Raw genomic sequence first — 19,715 nt, 5'->3', positions numbered from 1 at the left:
GTGATATCCGTGAAGAACAACGTTTCCCCTGTAACATTAACTATACTTTACAGCAGTAGTTTTAGAGTGATATCTGTGAAGAACAACGTTTCCCCTGTAACATAAACTATACTTTACAACAGTAGTTTTAGAGCGATAATCTGAAGAACACCGTTTCCCCTGTAACATTAACTACACTATTACAGCAGTAGTTTTAGAGTGATATATGTGAAGAACACCGTTTTCCCTGTAACATTAATTACACTATTACAGCAGTAGTTTTAGAGTGATATCTGTGAAGAACACCGTTTCCCCTGTAACATTAACTACACTATTACAGCAGTAGTTTTAGAGTGATATCTGTGAAGAACACCGTTTCCCCTGTAACATTAACTACACTATTAGAGCAGTAGTTTTAGAGTGATATATGTGAAGAACACCGTTTTCCCTGTAACATTAATTACACTATTACAGCAGTAGTTTTAGAGTGATATCTGTGAAGAACACCGTTTCCCCTGTAACATTAACTACACTATTACAGCAGTAGTTTTAGAGTGATATCTGTGAAGAACACCGTTTCCCCTGTAACATTAACTACACTATTAGAGCAGTAGTTTCAGAGAGATATCTGTGAAGAACAACGTTTCCCCTGTAACATTAACTACACTATTACAGCAGTAGTTTTAGAGTGATATATGTGAAGAACACCGTTTCCCCTGTAACATTAACTATACTTCACAGCAGTAGTTTTAGAGTGATATCCGTGAAGAACAACGTTTCCCCTGTAACATTAACTACACTATTACAGCAGTAGTTTCAGAGTGACATCTGTGAAGAACACCGTTTCCCCTGTAACATTAACTACACTATTACAGCAGTAGTTTTAGAGTGATATCTGTGAAGAACAATGTTTCCCCTGTAACATTAACTATACTTTACAGCAGTAGTTTTAGAGTGATATCTGTGAAGAACACCGTTTCCCCTGTAACATTAACTACACTATTACAGCAGTAGTTTCAGAGAGATATCTGTGAAGAACAACGTTTCCCCTGTAACATTAACTACACTATTACAGCAGTAGTTTCAGAGTGACATCTGTGAAGAACACCGTTTCCCTGTAACATTAACTACACTATTACAGCAGTAGTTTTAGAGTGATATCTGTGAAGAACAATGTTTCCCCTGTAACATTAACTATACTTTACAGCAGTAGTTTTAGAGTGATATCTGTGAAGAACAACGTTTCCCCTGTAACATTAACTATACTTTAGAGCAGTAGTTTTAGAGTGATATATGTGAAGAACACCGTTTCCCCTGTAACATTAACTACACTATTACAGCAGTAGTTTCAGAGTGACATCTGTGAAGAACACCGTTTCCCCTGTAACATTAACTACACTATTACAGCAGTAGTTTCAGAGTGACATCTGTGAAGAACACCGTTTCCCCTGTAACATTAACTATACTTTACAGCCGTAGTTTTAGAGTGATTTATGTGAAGAACAACGTTTCCTCTGTAAAATTAACTATACTTTACAGCCGTAGTTTTAGAGTGATTTATGTGAAGAACAACGTTTCCTCTGTAAAATTAACTATACTTTACAGCCGTAGTTTCAGAGTGATATCTGTGAAGAACAACGGCTAATCTGTGCCGTTTCCCCTGTAACATTAACTGTACTTTACAGCCGTAGTTTCAGAGTGATATCTGTGAAGAACAACGGCTAATCTGTGACATTAACTATACTATTACGGTAGTAGTTTTAGAGTGATATCATTCCAAATGTCAGTATTATACGTTTTAAATTTTTTGTACCTAATTAAGTTCTAAATCTTTGCAAATAATATAAAAGGTTTTTAATGACCTATGAATCAGAAATTTAATGGCTCGTGTCCTTGCTACAATAAACAAAACAGAAAACGCTCTCCTCACTTTGCAAACGGCATGGCCAAGTGGGTTAAGGCGTGCGACTTGTTATCTGAGGGTCGTGGGTTCACATCCCCGTAGCGCCAAACATGCTCGCCCTTTTAGCCGTGGTGCGTTATAAAGTGACAGTCAATTCACTATGCGTTGGTAAAAGAGTAGTCCAAGAGTTGGCGGTGGGTGGTGATGACTACCTCCCTTTCCTTTAGTCTTACACTGCTAGATTAGGGACGGCTAGCACAGATACCCCACGAGTAGCTTTGCGCGAAATTCAAAATAAACAAAACAGTTTGCAAATGGTCGTCAAATTTTAGTATTCACTGAGACAAGAAATGCCCAAGAGTTAGTACTGGGTACTATTGACTAGCTAGCTGCTTTTCCACTGGTCTATCAGTTTAAATTTGGAATCGGAGATAGCCGTTGTGTAGCTTTGAGCGAAAGTTCTGAACAAATAAACAGACAAATCGCTTGATAATCTAGAGTTCTTGGAAAGGCAAGTTGAGAGATTTAAAGCTAGAATCAGGCTTATTTCTCATATTACAAGTCCAATTTGTTTATTTCGATCTGATTAGTAAAGGTAACAAACTCAGAAGTGGGCATTTCTCTTATGTATATATATATGTGCGTGTGTGTGTGTGAAGTTTGAAGGATCTGCCACAAACCCGTCAGTCAAGCATAGCTATGTGACAGAATTAACGCCCATCAGTTAAGCCTAACTATATGGTAGAATGATCGCCAATCAGTTAAGCCTAACTATATGGCAGAATCAATGCCATCAACATCGCGTCAGGTGTTATAGAAGTTTAAGCATATGTATATTGGATTGCAACCATAGGTGAAACTCTGCCGGTATTCATCGATATTAAATAGCGGCACTTAATTTTCAAGGCGGTACTATTACCGGGACGTATTTGAGCTACTTTGTCGTTTTTTTATGTTTACACGTTATTTTTTTTAATTTTTAGAACAGGTCCTCTTCACCCAACTGAGCATCCTACCTTTTTCTTTCTTTTTTTTCTTTTTGAGAATTTCACCTTTGATTACAGCCCAGTATTCCAAGGGTTTATATTCCGAAAATTTAACCTAAGGGCCTAATGTAGGTCTAATGTTCATTCAGTGTTGTATTACATAAGCCGTAGTATGTGTATATAATACTATATTTGGGACTTAAGTCGTCAATAACATTTTGTGTTATATTTTAATTATTGATTCTTGTAGTGAAAGCTTTATAATCTTTTGAAATATTGTGTCAAAATTACAATAATAATTATATCGTTATTATTATGAAAACAGAATGAGAGATTCAATAATAATTAGAAAAATAAACAAACTTCAATAACAGTGGTGGGAATGTTTCGGAATATCTGTCCTTTAGATATGCCTCTTATTACTATACTATTATACTTAGTAGTTTTGTGTCCAATAATGACGTTGTTAACCGGGCCGGTGAAGGGAAGGGGGATCCGGAGGCCGACTGTTTCTTATTTTGATAATATGATGACGTCACAATGTATGTTTGCACAGAAAAGTAACTGGAGTGTAGAATAATAACATGTCGCAATGTAGGTATAGATAAACTATATGTATCAGTGAGATTGTGATAACTTATCTTTAAATTTGCCTAGGCCCATAGATATTCTGCAAATAGAACGTTTTCTATTGACATTTCTGACAACGGGAGCGTTTTCACAAGTTCTTACAATAGAAATGGCGCTTCGGTTCATTTCCCCTCAACTAAATAAAGCCCTGTTGTTAACCCTGTAAACGTTAGATTGTGAGATGTTTGCCGAGTGTGCGTACGTATGAAAGGGTTAAAGTCTCTTGTCCAACGTTCTAACTAATACTTATTTTTATTTCACAAGTTGAATACAAGACCTCGGTGCATGTTTGGTTAATGAAACCACCTCAGCTGTTAGAGCGACGGTTACGTGTCTTTACCGCAATGTGCTTTCTGAACAAGTTTGATATAAACAAACCATTTTAAATATACAAAGTGTTTATTAAGACTGTAACGAGTTCGTATTCCAACAACTCTATTGTTTTTATCGTCGTAATTTGTCCAGTCATAACAAACATTACATAGTTTTGAATTGAGCGGCTTGTCTGTGTGTACTCGGTTGTAAACAGCCACAGAACAGACAAATAAAGGCGACAATCAAGCGTGATTAAACACGTGATGTCAACAGTCGTCGTTTCTGGAAGCGCCCCACTAATTATATCATTATGTTAGGAAACAGCTTAAAAACTGTTTTATACACCATGAATTTCTTAAGATCGTGTTAAACCTACCATCCCTCAAGTGTACTTTTTCATACAGTGAATGAGCTATTCTCGTAATAATAAAAAACAGTTTTAAAACTGACAACATGAAGATTATAGCCTTTTAAAACTGGTAACATGGAGATTACGTTTTAAAACTGACAGCATAAAGATTATAACCTTTTAAAACTAGTAGCAGATATATTTGACATTTTAAATTATCGTTTCCAAAAAGGCGTGGTGCTTAATATATAGCTAATAATTTATTATAAATAAAAATGTCATTCACTTGAATACATTTCTTCTTTCAGAATAAAACTGGATGATCTAGGTAATGGATGGTACAAATAATGGATCGTCCAGGTAATAGATGGTCCAGGTCATTGATTGTCCAAGTAATGGATGGTTTAGGTGATGGACAGTCCAGGTAATGGATCGTCCAAATAATAGGTGGTCCAGGTAATGGATGGTCTAGGTAATATATGGTCTACGTAATGGTTAGTCCAGGTAGTAGATGGTCCAGGTTACATATGATCCATACAATGACTACAAGACTGAAGGATTGTGATCCTTCTCGTCAGTACTGAAGATCCTGAATCAGTATCTCCAAGGATGGGATGTTATTATTAATTACTTTAAAAATGGAGAGCTATAATCAACGACTTCATAACAAAGATAGTTAACAATGACTTCAGTTGCTTCTTCAAATACAAGATAAAGTTAATCAACGTGTTTACAACTTTCTGACATTAAAAAATATAAGCAGAAAGGAAGGAACTTATAAAATGTGGCGAATTTTGAGTTTCTTAGACCAAAGCCAAGTTTAAAGCTGTAATAAATTAAGACTAATAACTTACGGAATGCGACCAAGTATGACTACACAACTTCAAGACAAACATATATACCACTATAACGATGTTCAAATATTCTCGTTAGCAAAGTACAATGAACTGCTGTACACGCAAAGCATGCTTGTTGAACAATCAGTTCAAGGTCAGACCGAATGATTTTATTGTAGCATTGATATGTTGTACCGATTTTTTTTCAAAATTCCAGTCACTTTGTTCGAATACTTTCCAAGTATATTTGCTTATTTACACATGCGGTTTTAAGGTACACTGAGAGATAAATAAATTACTCTTAAAATACACGTTCCTCGAATGTTTTGCTGAATAACAGTTAGAACATGGACAGCAGAAGAAAAACAAATAACACAAGTGAACAAATAAAACTGTAGGGTTTACAAGACATTTTACCGATCGGATAGTCTCTGCATTCGTTATATTGCAGACTGATTGCTTTTACTTAGAAAAAGCTATTTACATCGTCCACCCACTGTTTCTTTTGTTTGTGCGTTTGTTTTTTTAATTTCGCGCCAAGCTACATGTCCATAGTGTAAGACCAGAGGGAAGGCAGCTAATTATCGCCATCCACCACCAACTCTGGGGCTACTCTTCTACTCACGAATAGTGGGTTTGACTGTAACATTATAACGCCCCCACTGCTGAAAGGGCAAGCATTTTTGGTGCAACATGGATTCGAACCTGTGACCCTCAAATTACTAGTCGAGTGCCCTAACCACCTGGCCACGCCGGGTCTGGTCCACCCACGGTAAAAGGACCAAAGCAAGAATAAAAAATTCGACACTTTCAGTTCATACATGAACCCTAGTTCATAATGTCGTAATTGTTAGTTTGCCTATCATTTCAAACAAATACATACAAGAAAGAAAACCCCTAATTCATACTGATCTATACACGTGACTGTATCACTACTTGTTATGTTTAAAACAATCAAGTAAAGACACACATTGGTATTGTCTATAAACCCCAACCTCTTTGAGAGGTAGACATTTTTCACATCACGAGAAAATAATTATAAATACAATCCTGATAGCCTCTAGTGGCACAACGATGTCTCTGCGGACTTCAAACGCTAGAATCCAGGTTTTGATACTCGTGATGGACAGAGGACAGATAATCCGTTGTGCAGCTTTGGGCTTAATTGCAAACAAACGATCCTTCTATGTTAAAAATATATTGTGTTTATTGGAATGTTTAAAAATTGCTTTGATGTTTTTGGATTTTTTTAGTGCAAAGAGAAGAAATGAAAAATAGTTGTGGACCTAAATTTATGTTTTAACCTCGTGGTTAAGATGAAGAAGGAATATATAAACAAAAATCATTGAAGTGTAGGAAGTATAAGATTCAATGATGAGTGATATATATATATATATATAAAACTCAGAATGTTAATAAACACTAAATTTACTGAGAAAACAGTTAAGAACTTGGTTCTGTTAGCAGAAAAATAAACTTTCAACGACGCACCAAAGACGATAATACAAAAAGGGGACTTTTATAAAAAACTGTTCTTCCTAATTGGTCGTAATTAAAAGTTTTTTGTTTATTTGTTGTTGTTTTTTTCTAACTAATCTGAGTAAATTGAGTTTAAGTTACACGTATATAGGCGTCGAAAGCAAAAGAACACGTATATGGCCAAAGTTGGAAATAAATCAGGCTTTTCATTAAGTGCCACTTCTGAAGAGAGACGGAAATCATATGGGTTTGAGTGTATGTAACCCTTGAAAATATTTGCATTAGAATTGTATCTTTTGTCGCAGTGGTAGGCCAAGACAGGATGGACATAAAATTTTACAAAAATTATCGAATTGATTTTATAATGCTTATATTCTTACAGTAGTAATTATTTTGAACGAAAAACACAACTGAAGTTGGATAAATCGTTCATTTATTGAATAGTGTGAGAAAGGCGAACGTGATGTTGTCCCCTGTGTTCCGACGTCTGTGTTATAATCCCTGTCCCGCAATCAGAATTATATGACTGCTAATTTAAAGATTAATCTCTATTTAAAATAGGGCAGAAGTTAAATTTTCCTGGGTCATGATTTTATATACCAAATCTGTTACATAACCTCGTCTGATAACCACAAGATTTAATTTGATTTGGCAACAACATTTTTTTTCTTTTACAAAATGACAAGGAAAAGCGTTTGTAGTTAAACAGTTTATTTTTGGAACTACTGTATTTTTTTCTGTTATAAAACTGGTTGAATTTCTGATGCATCGTATTTATAACCTGCATAGTCAGGTTATAGATTCTTAAGTTTCATTCATAAACATTCTTAATTGATATACAACTACTGGTCAAAAGCATAGTAACTAAACAGTAATACCCGCCGCCTACGCGATACCCCTTAACTGAGTATTGTGATTTATTGTCATGATTGTAATGCCCAACAGCTAAAAGTATGGAACTTGTCATCTCTCTTCGAACCTTAGGCTCTCAAATCCGCAATCTGGCACACTAACCACTAAGTCACTATTACAATATTGCACCTATTACCTATCAATGGATCATTTTTCGCCAAAGGTTTGACATCTCATAAATGACGGACGTACAGACAGACCATCATAGAATGTTTGTTTGTTTTTGAATTTCGCACAGAGCTACTCGAGGGCTATCTGTGCTAGCCGTCCCTAATTTAGCAGTGTAAGACTAGAGGGAAGGCAGCTAGTCATGATCACCCACCGCCAACTCTTGGGCTACTCTTTTACCAACGAATAGTGGGATTGACCGTCACATATAACGCCCCCACGGCTGAAAGGGGGAGCATGTTTGGCGCGACGGAGATGCGAACCCGCGACCCTCAGATTGCGAGTCGCACGCCTTAACACGCTTGGCCATGCCGTGCCAGTCATAGAATGAGTAAAGTGCATATGAAGTACAATAATACAGTTTTATGGATTGTTTTAATTTCGCACAAAACTACACGAGGGCTATCTGTGCTAGCAGCCCCTAATTTAGCAGTGTCAGACTAGAGGGAAGGCAGCTAGTCATCACCACCCACCGCCAACTCTTGGGCTACTCTTTTACCAATTAATAGTAGGATTGACCGTCACATAATAACGCCCCCACGGCTGAAAGGGCGAGCGTGTTTAGTTTGACGGAAAGTCGAACCCATGACACTCGGATTACGAGTCAAGTGCCTTAACCAACTGGCTAAGCCGGGCCTTAGTTTTATTATCAGAAAAGTCTGTTGTGTCATTAACGATAATATAATGGAAACTATTATCAGCCTTCTAAAAAGTATTATCTTTTAATATATATATTTTTTTAATAATAGCAATGTAAATTATACGTTACATTTAAAGTAACGTATAAATAAAAATTAACATAAACATTAAATTCGTTTTTGATAGTGACAAATGTTCAGAAAATAACTGTGGTATTTTTGTTTATTTTTTCTGTTGTTATGAGATACAATATTTATAATCGTAAGTTATTAAAGAAATGTGTCATAAAAATGTATCTCAGAACGGCTGGTATGGGTATTAACACTTTTATTGATAAGGAGAGAACAACGTTTCGACCTTCTTACGAGGTCATCTTCTTAACCATCATCAAGAAATGCGTCGTACATTGTAAATTTTTAATTCCCATTTATACACAATACGAAGTACGTATTTATTTGATGTTTCAAGTAATTCCCTGAGGTAATACAGCGTGTAGTCAGTCATATGATTAGATTACAAAACAATGGAGAAGATCAAGGATCTTTCTGACTTTCAAGATAACGTGATGGTTGCTGCTCATTTTGACAGAGGCATCGTTATTTAAAAATCTATGTGTATGTGTACAGAAATGGAAAGTATTTGGAACACACAAGTAGTGAACATACAGAAGTAACGAACAATGAGTAATGACAACAAGATAATTAATTTACTGATAGAACAAAAATAAAGAATAAAATCAAACAAATTGTGTAACTTTTATTTTATTTATTAGCCCATTGCTTTAAAGTATTTTTTACTTTCCTTTTCAAGTTGTTACGCTGTTTGTTAATGTACGATTGTGAAATATTGTTCCAGATGTTCCATATCACTCCCCGAAACGTAGTCACATTGTTTAATTGCCTTTTAACATTTTTAGTTTTTAAACCCCCACAACCTCAAATATGTTCATATTAGGACATTATACAGCCCAGACAGTTGTTCCATTGGCCTCTGTACCATCAAGATATAATTTCACCACATTTGCAACATGCTTGGAACCATCTTCTTCCTGGGAGATAAATCTCTCTCCAATTAGTTATATTTCTGAAGGAATACAATAGTAGGTCAGAACCTTCCTGTGCTTGCCAGCACTGAAGGTGCCATCATTTTTTGTGTAGATCATCGACATCTTTGACTGAGATACAGTCCCTAACCTGTATCCCTTCTTCACCATTCTTTGCTTTCATTGGTTATTGCTGTATAATGTAAAGTTCGATTCATCTGTAAAACTCTGCCGAATTCACTCTTTAGGGTGAGATGCCAATTTCAACCTCTTTGTTTAACTACCTCAACAGAATTCTTTTGAGCAGTTACATTCCCATTGAGACTACTTTGTATTAATGTGTACCTTACTGCTCTAGTGATAACATTCACATCTGTATTTAACGAGAAGATCGTTGGCAAGATCTTCATTTAATCATTGTTTATCTAGTTAAAAAACTACTTTAAGATACGTAACATCCATTTTGAGAGTTTTGTGTTCTACTTTAATCACTTCTATTATTAGATTCGTTAGTTTCACGTACATCTCTTGAGAATCTTGCATGCAGATTCTACTGAAACATGTAGTCTTGTCACAATATTTCGCGTGGCATAAACTTGACTACTCAAAAATCTGATTTGTACACCATCTTCGCGAAGTATTTGAGTCGTGAGAACCATAATTAGAATCATACTGCTACTACTGTGCATAGTGTGACAACATGTAATGTTATAAACTTTATACTCGTATGACAGTTTCTGATTGATCAGATAACAACTAAACATTGTTTAAGCCATCAACAAGTAACTATACTATACCTTGGTATAGTTCATTTGCACGGGAGAAATAGGTGACATTTCTCTAGTATATAAGTATTGTGCCTTCTTTCATCGTATTTCCATAATTTGTATATCTGTCATGCGAGCCTATCAGCTATATCAATCGTAAAAACAATAAGTATATAAGTAGAAAAAAAAAAGAAAACACTGCCAACCACTGGCGACTAACTTGCGGAAGATACGAATGGACAGACTAATAAAATCTGACAGTATCCTAATTAGCCAGTTCATTCAAAGTTGTCAGTACTGGACGTATCCAATCATGAAGTGTGAAGTACATTAAAAAAACTGTCGTCTGGTAGTTGACAACCAATCCATAAACTTTCATCTCTGACACACGTAAAAAAGGATAGATGTCTTTGTGGACAGTGATTGACTAGAAGTGTGTAGTGTGGTTTATCCTCCACTTTAATGAGAAACTATAGGATCTACTTTCACCTTGTTCCAAACTACACACGAAGTGTGTAAAGAACATTCTCTATTATCTTTGGCCGATTCTAGCCCAGTTGTCACATTTGTAAAAAAAAAAAAAAAAAGGGCTACAATGAAAGGAAGTCCTCCGTCATCTCTTACACAAACTGTCTTACATTAAAAATGTTAAAAATGGAGGACAACAATAAAGGGAAACTCTCCCTTATTTTGTGGCAGGTCAGATCCAGCATTTCAATGTCGTATGGGGCCCGGCATGGTCAAGTGTGTTAAGGCGTTCGACTTGTAATCCGAGGGTCGCGGGTTCGAATCCCGGTCGCACCAAACATGCTCGCCCTTTCAGCCGTGGGGTTTTATAATGTGACGGTCAATCCCACTATTCGTTGATAAAAGAGTAGCTCAAGAGTTGGCGGTGGGTGATGATTACTAGCTGCCTTCCCTTTAGTCTTACACTGCTAAATTATGGACGGCTAGCACAGATAGCCTTCTAGTAGCTTTGTGCGAAATTCAAAACAAACAATGTTGTATAAAGTATCCGTTGGAGGGCGTATTAAATAGGTTTATCTAGTATATATATATATAAGCATATATAAACACGCTCGTATACATAAAATAAAGATTCCTATTTCGTTTTTGGTTGTCTTTCCTTAACAAAAATTCTAGGAGAAATATTGATGTTTTTGATGGTTCTTTTCCTTTCAGAACGTTTAATAGGGGGAAATTCTACTTGTGACTAATTCGTTGTTTTTTTTTTACCGTTTATATATATATATATATATAACGTTAAGTACAAGATCACGTGCCCTTCCATTTCTATGTTACTGACACGTTGCCTCATTTCTAGTCGAAACACGAAACTTTAATTAATGTCATTCGAGTTCTCGAACATACAGCAGTAACTGTAGCACTGTGGCAGTAACACGTCTGTATGCATTTCTTACTAGGAAAATACAGGTTCTGAAACCTATAGTTCTTTTGTGACGCTCATCACATTATCTCTTGTTAGTAACATTTTACGCAATACAGCACAGTATAATGTTCATTACGGTAAGAATATTATGAATTAGGACAGTCTGTTACACATTACGGTGTAGTATGTCACTGCATACAGTGAATCATTTGTTGGGTCAGTTTGTTTGTCATAGTGGCTAACGTGGCAGACCTTGAACCTAGTGGTCTGTGGTTCACATCTCGTTGCCAAAAATGTACGTTCCGTACTTTGGAACTGTAGGTGCATTATAAGATCGAAAGTCAAGGTTACAGCGAGGTCACGCAAAACAAAGCAGAACAAAAACCTATTTGTTAACACGAGGACCAAATTTTTCACACTATTTTTAGTCGACAACTCATTAAATAATAATTGAATTTTAAGGAAAGTTGGTGGACATATGTAGAATATTATTTTCCACAGTTCTACGAAAAATGATCCGTATCCGCTTGTAACGACGGACATGCGGACACATTTTTGAATTTCTTGAGAGAATGGTGGTGGTTTTCGCTCTACTGAGTGCCACACTAGTTATAAAGCCTTTTGTTTTGTTTTTAGTCGTACAAATAATCCCCTACTTCACACAAAGAGTGAGGTAATAGTACAACATGTGTCTTGATCCAGGACGTTATAGAAGTAAAGTAGTTCTGGTGTGAATTTCATTCAGAATTTTAGTTATTTTTTACAGTTTCAACAAAAGCAGAAACCCATACGATCATAGACGACAGAACCGAGTAAAGGCAATAGGGATGTAACCCCCCTAGTTTTGAGCTGCGAACCACCCCTTTGAATGGGGAATAAAGGCTTGTATTTAACTATTGTGGAAAGTCGCTGTTTAGGTTTTGAATTCAGTGGTCACGATAACGTAACGAGGAAAAAGTTCTCCCAATCGTTGGCGTTCCTCAAATTCAAATATTTCCCACTGCCCATTCGCATGACCTCAAGCTAGAAGCTGGAGAGAATTTATTGAAATCTTTCTTAAGCTAGGACTACTAAGCGCCTTCTCCACAGTGGCTCAGCGGTAAGATTAAACACATTACCCTAAATGTCAGGATTCGATCCCTATGTGGGCACAGAGCAATTAGTCCATTGTGTCTCTTTGAACTTAATTACGAATAAAAGAAGACTAATTACTATGAATTTCATTTCTGTTTCAGCCAATACTTGTGATATATTCGTCGTTCACCGAAATTTGAGGGGTGAATCGTCATGGCAAAAAATATCTTTCGTTGGCTTAATTTCATTATCCTCCTCTTTATGTTCTCATCTGGAGAAGGCCAAAACGTTTATCACTTCAGGGACATGCCTGACAGCCTCCGATACAACGTAGTTAACGACAGAAACCTTGTGACGACAGAGAAGAAAGCCGAAGTAAGTACAAGTTTTTAGTAAATTAAACAATGACAGAAAGGGAAACCATCGTAAGTGTGTCGTCAGTAAACCAAGTAATGACAGAAAGGGAAACTATTGTAGGTGTGTCGTCAGTAAACCAAGTAATAACAGAAAGAAAAATCATCGTAGGTGTGTCGTCAGTAAACCAAGTAATGACAGAAAGGGAAACTACGTAGGTATGTCGTCAGTAAACCAAGCAATGACAGAAAGGGAACCTATTGTAGGTATGTCGTCAGTAAACCAAGGAATGACAGAAAGGGAAACTATTGTAGGTATGTCTTCAGTAAACCTAGCAATGACAGAAAGGGAAACTATTGTAGGTATGTTGTCAGTAAACCAAGCAATGACAGAAATGGAAACTACGTAGGTATGTCGTCAGTAAACCAAGCAATGACAGATAGGGAAACTACGTAGATATGTCGTCAGTAAACCAAGCAATGACAGAAAGGAAAACTACGTAGGTATGTCGTCAGTAAACGAATCAATGACAGAAACGGAAACTATTATAGGTATGTCACAAAAATAAATGTGGTGATAACAGAAGGCTACTGTAGGTTCACTTTTAGATTACTTTGTGACTGTTGAGGTAAAAGCGACATCTGTAACTGCATTTATATTTTCACAAATTAAAATAGTAATAAATATATATTTATATATATGTGTAATATTAAGTTTTTCAATCATTTAATAAGGAACCTATGTGTCACACATGTTTTTCTTAAATGTTTTCAATCCCTTTAATCTGAAAGTTTTCTAAGCCTTATTGTCGCAAGTTTATGGTTCTTAAATTAATTTGTTATCAATATATTATGCTTGTTTTTATGAAATTTCTAGTGATTACATATTCTAAGTGTAGCTCTTAACCCCAACATATGAAGAGTGGTAGATGTTTGTCATTACTTTTTAATTTTTTTTTATGTTTAACGTGTTATTTCATAGGTTAGATACTTTTCCTTACTTTATTTTTTTGGTCGCGTTTTTTTCATATTTATAAAAAACAAAATGTGTGATATTTTTTTCCATAATCAAACAGCAGACAGATGCGTCCTAAATGTTGCTTGACAACTGTTTATTTTATGGCTATTCATTACTAAAGCTGACACTAGGGATATTAATCTTCCTATTTAACACTTTATTTCATGCACACCTAAATGTATTTGAATCTCGTCTCGACTTAAAAGAAATATTGACTTAGAAACTTCAACTTGGCAGTGAGGCTGTGTGTGTGCTAGATATGGCGGCGCTGTTGTGTCATTCATTAGGTTACCAGAATTCTCAGAAGTGTGCTTAAATGTCGACGATATATATCTGGCTGTGTGTGTGTGGCGCTGTTTTATTTATTTATTTTGTCAGACACTGGTGCTTTGAATGGTAACTCAACAAATCTCTTTAATCTTTTTAATTCTGAGGTCTACCACTTACACACGCATAGAAATTTGATCTCTCTGATTGATATAGAGTTTACTCAGTCATATTTTAACGAAATGATAGAGAATATTTCTTTTCACGTCTTGAACCTAGGTCAATGGGAAAATCATCGGAAATCGCCGGTGTAAACACTAATTTTTAAGTTCGGACCAACACTGTGTAGACCCTTGTTTCAGAGGTCATAATTAATACAGAGAAGGATGCTGATAATGAGATGGAGGAGTTATGGGGTCACCTTGAGAAACATCTCTTTCAACTTGAACAAAAAAACAAAACAGAAAAAATTCGGATTTGATTTCTTTAGAATTTCCCGCGAAGCTTCTCGAAGGTTCTCTGAGATAGCTGTCCATAATTAAGAAGGAAAAACAAATAGTTAACACCATCTACCTCCACCTCTTGGTCTAATCATTTATCAGTGAAAGTGGAATCGAACGATATATTATAACGCCCCTACGGCTGAAAGAGCGAGCATTTTCAATAAAGGGTCTTCGAACCTGAAACCCATAGATTGCGGGGCATCCTAACTACCAGACCACGTCACGCCATTAACTGTGAAATCCTTGACTGAGTAAAATTATAAAAGCTTATTCAATTCCATTAATAATGAATATTTCAAAATGTACTTACAAAAGTGTAACATTTTATAAAACTAGAACTAGAACTTTTAAAAATAGAACGTTCTAAACTTTATTTCATAAATAATGTTGAGGTAAGAGAGTACCGTTGCTATGAGCGACTTTAAAACCTTATCCCTCGCGCAGTAACTTCACAGCAAATTTTTGTATCGTGAACACTACATTACGACAGAAAAAAACTTACCAGTTCTAATTAATCTTAACTTTGTTTAACACAAATCTGAGGAGTTTATTGTGACGCATTTCTATAAACGTAACTAAAATCACCACCTGTAACTATGAGGTGTAACTTTGTTAGCTCAATATTTCGAAGGGCTCAGCATGGCCAGGTGGTTAATGTACTCGACTCGTAATCCGAGGGTTTCGGGTTCGAATTGCGATCACACCAAACATGCTCGCCCTTTCAGCTGTGGGGGTGTTATAATGTGATGTCAATCCCACTATTCGTTGGTAAAAGAGTAGCTCAAGAGTTGGCGGTGGGTGGTGATGACTAGCTGCCTTCCCTCTAGCCCGACACTGCTAAATTAAGGACAGCTAGCGCAGATAGCCTTCGTGTGGCTTTGCGCCAAATTCAAAACAAACCAAACCATATTTCACTATTATAGCGTCGTCAGGAGCTGTCGATGAAGTTCTCATATTTCGTAATGTATGAAAACTGCGATTACATAAGCAAATTACGTATCAGTAAAGCCCCCGTTCAAGGTACTACAATAACTTAAAATTACACTATGTAACATAATTTTTACTTTTTCTTGTTCCTGGACAGAAAATGTTATTTCTCAATTGCTTATGCCTAAAGTAAATGGAAAAAACACCTATTTTTCTCTTCAAACTTTGCTTTTGTGACCTGGGTAATGAAATTTTCAAATTTACCTATTTTCTAGAACATTCCAGGTATATTCAGTGCTGAGTAGCTGATAAAAAATTTTCTCGAACTTACAAGAATTTTCAAGAACCTTTTAGAATTTGCTAGAACTTTCCGTAGTAATATATATATATATATACACACAGGGGCTCACTACTTCAGTTTAGCTCTAGCTGCCTAAGTGAACACATAGACCTATCTGATTTTATCAGAGATGGCATCAAGAAGCTACAAGCATTCTCTAGACGCATTCTGCTATGTATGTGGCTAATTTATCAAGACAAGAGCGAAAAAGTACTCTGTGACAGCATCTACTAAAATGTGTGAGGCCTACAAGGCATATTTCGGCATGCCTATCGGGGATCAAGACAAACCCTGGGCACCTCATTTTACCTGCGAGCACTGCAAAAAAAAAACAACAACAAAAAACTAGAAGGTAAGACGGACAATTTTTGTTTGCTTGAATAGTAAGATTTTATATTGTACACATTTCAGATCTTTTAAAATTTAAATATCTTTTTATTTTACTTTATTAATTTCCAATAGCATAGAAAGAACATCACATATAAAATGTTTTGCATGAACCTCTTACATATTTGTTGTGGATGAAATAAATTTATTCTTCATAATAACAATTTTATTTTGTTCTTTTGCAGGATGGTACACAGGGGGAAAAGAGAGCCATGAAGTTCGCTATTCCAAGGATTTGGTGTGAACCCACTGATCATTCAAGCAATTGCTACTTCTGCATGGTGGACCCTTCCAAACGTCGGACTGGCAAGAATGCATCTGCTATCATGCATCTGGACCTTCCATCATCCATCGCCCAGTGCCACACTGCTCTGAGCTCCCTGTACCCACTCTGCCAGAGAGAAAGCAACCGTCTTCAGAAGAGAGCAGCAAATCAAATGAAGAGGTAGATGTTGAGAATCCAGTTTACAATTTCAAAGGTGCAGATGGTGAGAGAAACCCATACTACCCCAACCAAAGAAACCTCAATGATTTGATCAGAGATCTAGGTCCAACAAAGTCGAATGCCGAGCTTTTGACATTTAGGCTCAAGAAGTAGGACTTGTTAGATGAAAGTGTGCAAGCCGCAAGTCAGAGGAAGCATCATCGTCATTTTTCAAGCTTCTTTACTCGTCAAGATGGGCTCTGCTTTTGCCACAATGTATCCGGTCCGTGCCAGACATTTGGAATTGCCTCTAACCCGAACAAGTGGGGCCTCTTCATTGATAGCTCATCCAGAAGCCTCAAAGCTGTGCTGCTCCATAACGGGAATAAGTATCCGTCTCTTCCCTTGGCTCATTCGGTGCACCTCAAAGAGGAATACAACAGCGTCAAGATCTTGCTAGAAGCCTTGAAGTATGATGAGTTAGGCTGGGAGGTTATCGAAAACTTTAAAAGTGGCATTCCTGATGGGTCTCCAAGAAGGCTTTAGCAAGTTTCCCTATTATTTTTGCTTTTGGGACAGCAGGGACACAGCAACGCACTACAACAGGAAGCACTGGCCACAATGGACCGAGTTCTCTGTGGGGAGGCACATTGTCAAGTGTGAGCCATTAGTGGATCTTTAGAAGGTGTTGTTCCCACCATTGCACATAAAACTGGGTCTTATGAAACAATTTGTCACAGCTCTTGATAAGAAGTCCGCAACCTTCAAGTGCCTTCGAGCTTTCTTCCCTAAGCTGTCTGAGGTAAAAGTTAAAGCTGGTGTCTTCGTTAAACCACAAATAAAGAAGATCCTGGACTGCACAGAATTCCCCAAGAAGCTCATTAGGAAGAAAAAAACGCTTGAGGCAGCTTTGTCGCAGTGGTTTGGGGCTTTTTGGGCAATCACTTGGCCGAAAAATTATGAGGAACTGATTGAGGTTCTGGTGAAGAACTACAGCAAAATGGGCTACAGGATGTCCCTGAAAGTTCATATCTTTGACGCTCATCTTGATAAATTCAAGGAGAACATGGGAGCATACTCAGAGAAGCAAGGCGAGTGTTTCCCCCAAGATGTACTGGACTTTGAACGCCGCTACCAAGAAGCGTATAACGAAAACATGATTGAAGACTATCTTTGGGGGCTGATACGTGAAAGTGATTTACATTACAGTCGCAAATCTCGAAAACTACTTACTTCTAAACATTTTTGTTTATTTTTGTATAACTTTAGTATAAATATATGTAATTCTTGATTCATATGTTGTTTTATTCAGACCTTATGTAAATGAAAATGTGCAAATTTGCCCGTTTTTACATAGAAAATAGGTTAATTCCTAAATTTCATTATCCAGGTCACAAAAGCAAAGTTTGAAGGAGATAATGACCATTTTGTGTACTTTTACAACATAAGTAATTAAGAAATAACGCATATTATCCAGGAACAAAATTTGTGTTACATAGTGTTATTATTTATTTATTCTACAAGACAGGAACAATTTTAATAACATTTATTCTGTTCAACAAACATTGATTCCCCAGATTAACAACATTATAGAATTGTATGTCCGTTAACTTTGATGACTTGAGAACTTTCTCTTGTTTTCCTACGTAATACTAGCCCAGTGGCTCAGCGGTATGTCTGCGGACTTACAACGCTAAAATCCAGGTTTTGATACCCGGGGTGGGCAGAGCACAGATAACCCATTGTGTAGGTTTGTGCTTAATTCAAAACAACAACATAATACTAGTTGTATCACACAGTCAAAATCGTTTTTATAACAAGCTGTCAACACTGTACATCATCTAGTCTACACTTTACATTCTGTAGTCAACACTTTACATTCTGTAGTCAACACTTTACATCATGCACTCTACACTTTACATCATGTAGTCTGCACTAGACATCATGTAGCCAACACGTGATATCATGTAGTCTGCACTTGATATCATGTAGTCTGCACTTTACATCATGCATTCAACACTTGACATCATCTAATCTACACTTGACATAATGTAGTCAATACTTTACATAATGTATTCAACACTTCACATCATGTAGTCAACACTTTACATCATGTATTCAACACTTCACATCATGTAGTCAACACTTTACATCATGTATTCAACACTTGACATCATCTAATCTACACTTGACATAATGTAGTCAACACTTTACATAATGTAGTCAACACTTTACATCATGTATTCAACACTTCACATCATGTAGTCAACACTTTAGATCACGTAGTCAACATTTTACATTGTGCACTCAACACTTGGCATCATGTAATCAATGCTTTACATCATCTAGACTACACTTTAAATCGTGTAGTCAACATTATAATTTACACACTCCATTACAACATTTTTACACTGTATCGGGGAACATCTATCAATGTTTATATTTTATCATCACAGATTAAACCTTTAATTTATATTCGTCCTATTTATTCAACATGAAATTTCTCTACATGTACTGTGTTGTTTGTATCAGATTGTTTACTTGTTGTTGTTGTGTGTATGTGTTGTTGTTTTCTTTCTGAATCTGTTTCAGTGCTTTTATTTTCTACTGAATTATGTTGTTGTTTGTAGTTAAGCACAAAGCTACACAAGAGCTTATCTGTGCTCTACCCACCACTGGTATCGAAACCCGGTTTCTAAAGGTATAAGCCCGCAAACATACCGTTGTGCCACTGGAGGAGGAGTCTACTGAATTTTGTGTACAGTCTGACAGAAGCTAAATAATATCGATTCGTTATTCCTGTGTAGTTATTGGATTTTATTACATTGTTCTTACTTTGTATATTTTAATTTTCAGTTAATTTTTCTTTTGTAATATTTTTAAAGTGTAGTGAGTAACCATCTGAATATGTTCTATGAATTTTCTAGAACGTTTGTAACAACAACTTAATATTGCTTCTGGTTTCATGTTAAGATTACGAGGCTAAGTCTTTATTATTATGACGTTTTGATTTTCTTTCTTTTTTTA

The 19,715-nt window shown here is 36.3% G+C and overlaps 1 protein-coding gene across 1 annotated transcript in view; it reads left to right on the top strand.

Annotated features, from left to right (window-relative positions):
- Positions 1–19,715, top strand: part of LOC143257433 (matrix metalloproteinase-21-like) — a 52,530-nt gene that overhangs the window by 14,012 nt on the left and 18,803 nt on the right. The window contains exon 2 of the mRNA XM_076516104.1: positions 12,631–12,844. Within this exon, the coding sequence (XP_076372219.1) occupies positions 12,683–12,844 (162 nt within the window). The 5' untranslated portion in view covers positions 12,631–12,682. The remainder of the gene's footprint in view (positions 1–12,630; positions 12,845–19,715) is intronic.

The sequence above is a fragment of the Tachypleus tridentatus genome, chromosome 7 (assembly GCF_004210375.1).
Source record: "Tachypleus tridentatus isolate NWPU-2018 chromosome 7, ASM421037v1, whole genome shotgun sequence".
NCBI classification, from domain to species: domain Eukaryota; kingdom Metazoa; phylum Arthropoda; class Merostomata; order Xiphosura; family Limulidae; genus Tachypleus; species Tachypleus tridentatus.
This window is presented reverse-complemented; position numbering and strand designations above follow the sequence as displayed.